This window comes from Ptychodera flava, chromosome 6 (genome assembly GCF_041260155.1).
Source record: "Ptychodera flava strain L36383 chromosome 6, AS_Pfla_20210202, whole genome shotgun sequence".
Classification (NCBI taxonomy): domain Eukaryota; kingdom Metazoa; phylum Hemichordata; class Enteropneusta; family Ptychoderidae; genus Ptychodera; species Ptychodera flava.
In genome coordinates, this window is record NC_091933.1 from 18,285,295 (window position 1) to 18,293,892 (window position 8,598).

The 8,598-nt window shown below is 40.1% G+C and overlaps 1 protein-coding gene across 1 annotated transcript; it reads left to right on the forward strand.

The window, feature by feature from the left end:
• Window positions 1–390: 390 nt before the first annotated feature.
• LOC139134226 (uncharacterized) lies at window positions 391–2,427 on the forward strand. The gene has a single exon (XM_070701139.1). It carries the CDS (start codon window positions 391–393, stop codon window positions 2,425–2,427), a length of 2,037 nt encoding a protein of 678 aa, XP_070557240.1.
• The last annotated feature ends 6,171 nt before the right edge of the window (window positions 2,428–8,598 follow it).

Consider the following 8,598-nt stretch of genomic DNA (forward strand, 5'->3'; position numbering starts at 1 on the left):
TGACAAGAGCGAGGAACGCACATAACTTGTCTTGTACACGGAAATTACAAAATCTACATTTAATTGAATATTGATTACATGCCGGTCTAGACAAATAAGAGGCATTGCATTTTCTTCTCGAAGAGAACTTGCTTTTTGAACAACAGAGTCGTGATCAATCAATTTGATGGGAATAATAAGCGCCCGAACAGCATCGCTTGTACTCTATGTTTGACCAAGACTTTCCGCAACAGCAACCATTACACCGCTTGTGGATATTGCGAAAAACGCCTTCGAATGCACATGAAGTCAAATGAATGAATGAAGTCAAACGGACTTGCTTACACTAGTTGTGCCAGTAGCTTATCTACTTTCGCGGTGTTTGTATCGAAACCGTAATTCCAAGTGGACATGAATTTGTCGTTTCCAGACACACGAGTGGACACGGACTCTCTCCATCTGAGTGTGGTGGTGATATCAAGCACTTTGCTCATTTTCACTTTTGTAGTCGGAATTGCCGGCAACGCGCTGGTTTGCCTGAGTGTCTACAGGGCCAAATATCTACGGACGGCCAACAACGCGTTACTGGTGAACCTAGCGGTGGCAGATATAACAAGCTGTGCCTTTAACGTTCCACTTGTTATAGTCATCGTGTTGATGAACGGTGCTAATCCATCGGTGGACCTTGGTGACGGACTCTGCGCTACCCAAGTATTCTTTGACACCATGTGCAGTTGCACGCAGTTGATCACGTTGGCCACCATCAGCATGGAGCGCTATTACGCTATCGCCCATCCTTTCAAGGCTAAACATAGGAGAAAGCGCGTGACAGGGGGCATCGTTGTTGCTTGGTCTACAGCCTTCTTTCTAGCTTGTCTAACCTCCGTAAAATTCAGAACTTCGCCGCTATATACCTTGTGCAAAGCCGATAACTTATATTACACCTCGCACGACGGCATCTCGACGTCCAGCTCGGCTTTCATCTCGCCGATAGGAGGTGTATCCCTGATAATCATCATCGTGTTCTACACACGCATCTGGATGACCGTGCATAAACATAACAAGAATATGGACCAGGGCATATCCCCGTCGCCGGCGAAAAACAAAGTGGTGCCGATAATGAAGCCCGAGGTAACCATGACCACACATCTTGACAACCATTCTGCTGAGGCAGTTCGGGTGAGTACTCCTAAGAAAGTGATTGACGAGGTAGGGACGAGTCTTTCTCCCGTGGAAAGCGTCGAAACGGATAACGGCAGGAAGCCCGTTCCTTGTTCTTGCGATGTCGAAGGTACGGTTACTGCGATAGCACAGCCATATGCATTTACGGCTGACGTCATTCCTGGCGGGAATCGTTCAACGAGTGAAACGATGGGAAACGAACAAACCTCGACAGTTCCGTTGCCAGGAACCGTGATCTCGGGAGAGGGAAACCGCTCTGGAAAATATTGTTTCGAGGGAGAGCAAGATCTGCCCGCACCGCAGAGGTCAGCAGATGATTTAGGCCTAACGGCTACCGGGAAAACTGGGCTCGTAAGTGTGAAAATCACCCCGCAGGCAGTGGCACATGGGCGAAACAAGCAGAAACACGCCGAAGACTCATTTCTCTTAATTGACGCTGTCACTGCAACAGATGAGAAAAAGAAGGATTCCCTGGGAAAAGAAGTTGGCATATCTGGAAGTTGCTATGGCAACAGTCCAACTTTCGAAGGGAGACATGGGAATGTAGGCTCAATCCAAGAAACTCAGGGAGAAGGGAGTATTTTACAGTCGAGGGTAGGCGAACCGCCAAGCCCGGTGGATTTACATGAAAACAGCTCGACAGGGAGAGGAACTGAAAATGAAACAACGAGCGAGATAGCAAACCTTACATCGCCTACAAAAGAATCCGTCGAAAGATGGACAGTATTAGCTGAAACGAAAGGAGATTATCCTTCCGATAATGTCGACACAACAGATGCAATGACTACTCGTCCAGTTTCGGTTAATGTCTCCGGACCCATGGCAAACAGTCGCCAGGAATCATCGGTCACGGATATGAAAACGCGCGATAAAGTGAAGTTGATGGTTCCCACCAAGAACGACGCGGCGGCAAGCGAGTCGACGGAAGAGCTCTACGGCTCCGTCTGCGTGATGAACAACACTGCCAAGGAGAGGGGCAAGCGTCGCGTCGAGGCCAGAACGGCCAAACGGGCTTGGTACATTATCGGATCTTTCGTCGTCTGCTGGATGCCACTACCGATCGTGACCCTTTTCACCGCCTTTTACGGGGACTACTTGTTCCGTAAGAACGTGTTCTACGAGCTGGAGATCTTCTCCGTATCCGTGGCCATGTTCGGCGCCGCTTTGAACCCCGTAGTTTACGTTCTCGTAAACAAGCAATTCAAAGCCGAGTTCTCTAAAGTGTTGGGAAAGTTTTTCGCTTGCAGATGTGGTCGAGAAAAGTGATGCGGAAGGCCTCTAGCTTTGCTACGTCAGATGCACACACTTTCCAGGGATGTATATCACTTTCATGTAAATATTTTATTTTCACATTCCCATGACTTTAATTACGGAACACAAGAAAAACATTCGTACAACTTTTTTAAATGGCGAAAATATATCGATATGGACATTACAGAAAGTGCTTTTCTATGAATATTTTTTCAACGAGAATCTCAATTTGGTACGTGAACGAGTTAAGAGACTATCGGGGATTTCTTTTGTATTATGTTTGCAGTTAAATTAAATTTCCTACTTTTTAAATTCCTCTGAAGGCTTTTGTGTCAAATAAATATTTGATGAAAGGGGAGGCTCCTGAATGACACGAACAATTCTAAGGACCTTAGGACGTACGGTCCTAAGGTAATGAACGATTAATCTGTTCACCTATCAATAAAGTCACCCAAGCATGCACACACTCTCATTAACACTGAATTATTTATTTAAAAAAAAAGACAAAACAAAAAGCCTCGGAAGATATTCACGCTCTGTTGATCGTATCATTGTATTTTTCATGGCTTCGGTTAGAAGTTGGCAAATGTAAATTGGCTGGATTGAACCGTCTCTAAGTGTTTTTATTAAAACAGTTGTTTTTTCAGCATGTCAACACGCACCACAAAGACCCGTCTCTAAGTGTTTGCGATTAAACAGTTGTTCTGTAAAGATGTCAAGATCCACCACGAATTCCCCTTTGACGTCAACTGTGACACTCATTATGACGGGCCAACCTCGGCTAGGGCCCAACAACGATACTATGTAGTCCCGGCAAACACATTCCTATGAATGATTAGCCACAGACTCTAAGCAGAGCTGGGCCTTAAAGTATAAATGAGCCAAAAAGTGACGAAATCATGAGGAAAGTAAAGTGAAAAGCAGCAATTTTGTAGTGACAGCTTGGCCGTGCAAGAAAGTAGACTCGATAGCAACCGACAAATAGGCAACATGGGCTAGATGCCTTCTGCACGTCACAACGATATATCGCACATGAATTTTTTATCGTTTTCCCAGGATTTATTTAGTCACTTTAATTATTCCTAAATGTCTACATTTCCGAATATAAATGCTGTTAACATCAACTGGGAGTCGCATATTATCAACTCAACGTATCAGAGGGGATTTATGAAGCATATGACGTATGCGCGAACGAGACACGTGACGCTTTACCCTTCAAGGAGCGAGCTGAGACACTTAATGTTTTTGGAGGAAATCTCTCCGCATTACATATAAGCTTGTTTCAACTGTTATGGTCGCATATATTATAACTATATTCATGTATTTGTTACAAAAAGTATCCTTTTTTTCAGAATACAACCGGTATCGTTCACACCAAGTATCGAGTGAACGAAACATTAATCAACAGCACTCTGAAGTTTGGTAGTTTCGTGTCGAGTAATTTTTGTTCGTATCATTTGACGATGATAATTAATTTTTGTTCGTATCATTTGACAATGATAAAAAACCCCCGAGAAAATTACCTTTTAAGTTGATGAAAACATCGATCTATCAGCCTCAGTTCACAAGACCTCCTCGGGAACAATCACAAAGGCTGTCTGTCACACGTTACAAAGAAAACATTTCAGACGCATCGGAGAAAATTGATTATGTTCTTTTTAGAGTCATAATGAAATACAACGCCTATCAAGAGGTCAAATAGAGGCAACCACAAAGTAAATATTTAGTTAAGATGTAAGCCTGACCGTCCCTTGTGGCTACATCATAACGTACTTGTAACACGTGTTATTCAATATCAACGGGGCAATAGCTTTGATGAATGAAATTTTTGTTACAGTAATGATTATTGATACAGTAAAACACAGTATATTCTTGTTCTTTTCCCGAAAGTATGATGTAAATACAAGTGTAGCCGACATAACGTATTCAACGTACGCTTCTTATTGTTGGCAAATAAATTCTAGTCTGGACTAAATTTTGTTGTCAACAATAACAGTCTGACATAGCCACAAATACAGACTGGTGTTCTGATATGATTTTGGCGCAGAAGAAGAAAATGGCATCTTACAAACATATCAAAAACATTTCAAAAATTTACTTTTAATGGAACGCTAATCGGGTCTGATAAAATCGTGCAGGATTTTCTGACTGAAGAACTAGTAAACCAGTTTGTTTTCAATATACCTGCAGCATTCCTTTACTATGCCGTGGCGACGGACACACATCTTTGTCCACGTGCATGGCTACAAACAACTTTGACATACGATATATTCGCTGTCGGCAAGAACAGTATGTTTCAAACGACGAGACGACGAAGAATATTAACAACGTCATCCAACCTGAATAGTCATATTGAACGGACTAGTAACATTTACACAATTCGTTTGCGTGCCTTCAGACGAGAAAACAATAACGGATGTTCACTTCACCTTTCATTTGAAAGGCAAATACGAGAACCACGCATGATAAACCACTTTTGACGATACGTCTTCTTGAAGTCACCATGCCTTTCGCGAAAAGTCGGCTAACAAGAGTGCACTCCTCCTTGAAACACCCAACTGAGTTGTCTGGGTAAGTATAGAATGCTGGTAACTAATTACTTTCATCTCAAAACCACTGGAAACACGATTGGAACTATATTGGGAGAATTGGATCTTTATATTGTTCAAATTTCTCAAAAGTGTTAGGTGCTCTGTAGCTGAATGTTGCAAAATTACAAATTGCTTATAAAAACAAGTGTAATTTACTTAAAAAGAAAAGCAGATGAGCTTACATTTGCAGATTAACAGATATTACTCCACCATGCAATTACCCCAAATTAGTTCCAATCGTGTTTACGGCAACAGTAAATCGCAATGTTCCTAGACATTTCTGCTGGCCATCTTATGCATATGATATTAATGTCCTGAAGATGAACACTTGGTAAAGTAATTAATGCATCTTCTCATCCTGCTAGTTGACGTATAACAGAGTGGAGGATCTTACATAACGTTGATCATACATTACTTATCTCGTATCGGCATGCTTTGCAAGGCTGCAATCTGATATTAATATTGCACGACTTGCGTGTTTGACAGACGTGCCTAATGCAATGAGTATTAACCTTGTTGTCGCACTCTATCTCATCTCTCTTGTGAATAAATTATGTTGTTCTCCGGAATCGGGGTCGGGGACACCCCCGCTGAATTTTCACCAAAGAGATTCGATTAATCAACGAGTAAGACAGACCCATGCCGGCTATGACGTGCAAGGGACTGGACACAAATTACAGGGGGGGGGTGGGCCGGTGTTTTTTTGGGGTGGGTCGCCATTTTTCGCGCAAGCATTTTTGAAGGGTCATAAAATTTTGTGCAAGCCTATGGGGGAGGGTCACCTTTTTTCATGCATCAAAGCTGAAATTGCATGTGCACGTTATGGAATACTGAAAAAAGAAAAAATACCTCCTGGCACTTTCATTTTCTGCCATTACCATTTTCGGCGCGCCCTTCGGGCGCAAATTTCAGGTATAATAAACAATGTATTGATGATTCAAGCATCCACATTGATTTAAGTTGTCATGATTTCTACTTATTCAACACTATTGTGCATAACTGTCCCCTATAATAACTCTTTCAATAACAATTTGGGAGATTACTTATTTGACATCATTCTCCCATTGACAATACATTGGGTATAGGTCGGTGTCAAACGTTCATGTCGCTGTATGTACATTTTTAATTTTTTGAGGACATTGACAGAATACAAACTGTTCAGAATAGTGCATAGTGTCATCAATAACAACTGGAAGCTTCAGGTCGAACAACTTTTGAATAACAATTTAGGATCAGATAACCTATGAGTTATTTGTAGTTTCCTCATAGCCTACAATGTATAGTGAATCAACATTTTGGTGAAATTCCAAAATCAAATTTCTTGCACAACCATTGACATGAAACCACTCTAGTCTAATCATGAATATTAATACTAATAATTAGGTGTACATAAATGCACAGATTTTCCTATTTTTTTATTGGAAAAAAATTATTCATAGTTTCATCATAGACTGCCATGTATAGTGATCGACATTTAAGTGATATGCCAAAATCAAATTTCTTGCACAACCATTGACTTGAAACCACTCTAGTCTATCATGAACATTAGTACCAATAATTCAGTGTACATAAATGCACAGATTTACCTATTTTTGTATTGGAAAAAAATATTCATAGGGTTTCACCATAGACTGCCATGTATAGTGAATCAACATTTCGGTGAAATTCCAAAATCAAATTTCTTACACACACATGGACTTGTAACCACTCTAGTCTAATCAAGAACATAAATATCAATAATCAAGCATACATAAATACACAGATTTGCCAAGTTTTGTATTTAAAAAAAATTATTCATAGTTTCTTCATAGACTACAATGTATAATGGATCCACATTTCATGCGAAATTCCAAAAACAAAGTTATTGTACACAGATGCACGTGTTACCACCCTCTTCTAATCAAGCACAATTATGTCAATTATTCAGGGTCATATATACACAAATAGTGCAAATTCTAATTCTGAAAATTTTTTTTACAGTTTTGTCATAGACTCCCATGTATAGTGGATCAACATTTTATGCGAAATTCCAAAAACAAAGTTATTGTACACAGATGCACATTTTACCACCCTCTTCTAATCAAGCACAATTATGTCAATTATTGAGGGTCCATATATGCACAAATAGTGCAAATTTTTAATTCTGAAAATTTTTTGACAGTGTTGTCATAGACTCCCATGTATAGTTTTGTCATAGACTCCCATGTATAGTGGATCAACATTTTGACAGAAATTCCAAAATCAAATATCTTGTTCACATGTGCACTTGTAAACAACCCATGCTAATCAAGTATATCTATATCAGTTATTAAACATCTGTATATGAACAGATATAGCTAGTTTTATACTGGAAATACACATTCGTAGTTTTCTTATAGTCGACTACATGTATAGTGAATCAACATTATCGATAAATCTAAAAATTACATTTTTTGTACAGGCATGCACTTTTTACCTGCCACTTCAAGCAAAGTACATTTACATGAATTATCACACACATATGATTTGATATTTCTTGGACAATGCGTTATATCGGCCACATTTTGCCTTCCTTTCGGGAGGGCGACTTAAAAAGTATAGCAAGTCAGAAGGGGGTCTTTAACACATTGCGGGTTTTTTTTGGGGGTATTGAGTAACAGGGAGGGTCACTTATTTTCATGCACGGTATCTTACATGCACGGATAAGGGGAGAGGGTCACTAATTTTTGTGCATGAACTTTTGAAGGGTCACTATTTTTTACGCAGCGGTTTTTCGAAAAACACCGGCCCACCCCCTCCCTGTAATTTATGTCCAGTCCCTAAGCCGTCAAAACATACACGAGGAGAAATTGAGTGATGTTTAAAAAGCAAAGGTTAACACGTTACTAACGAGACAAGAAATAAATCACAATTCTTTTGATTTTTCTGGCAAAGTAACATAAGGCGACGAGTCATCTTCTTCACGAATTATACTCAAGAATTTTACGAAATTGAATGTTGAGTAAATATATATCACAGGAGAGTAAATAAACAATAAATGAAGTTTTCAATGAATGTATTCGCCTTGTCTAATGTACCACATATTGCTAATGAAGTGTTTGGTCAAAGGGATATATAATAGTTGAAACCTTTGACATTTTTTTCAGTAGTTACTTTCTATATCTGCTGTCATTGCTTATTTGCTCCCCTGACCCATTCACGTCAATAACGTGAATCCTGTCCTTGTTTTCTGTTGCAGAATTGGACACCGCTGCAGAGAAAATAAAGTGAAAAGAATAGGCGTTTGGCAAAATGACCAATATTCAGCTTGCTTGTTAAGGCTCCCTATACGTATATCCACATTCGTGTCGATGAGTGGATTTCATTGTCAGCCATAACAATGCTCAGCACATATGCACGAAAGCTTTACAATGGGAATGCTGACAGCAGTAAAATCTGCGTTTCGGAGTTGAAGAAGAACATGATAAAGAACATACAGAGCACAAAACTGCTGAGGGTATACTTACACAGCTGCTGCACCTGAAACTTCCTGAAGGTAGGTGTCTGCGAGCTGTTTCATTTTACTTTGACTTAAAAGGAAGATGTCGTCGGAACTACGCGTATGCGACTTTCTTGT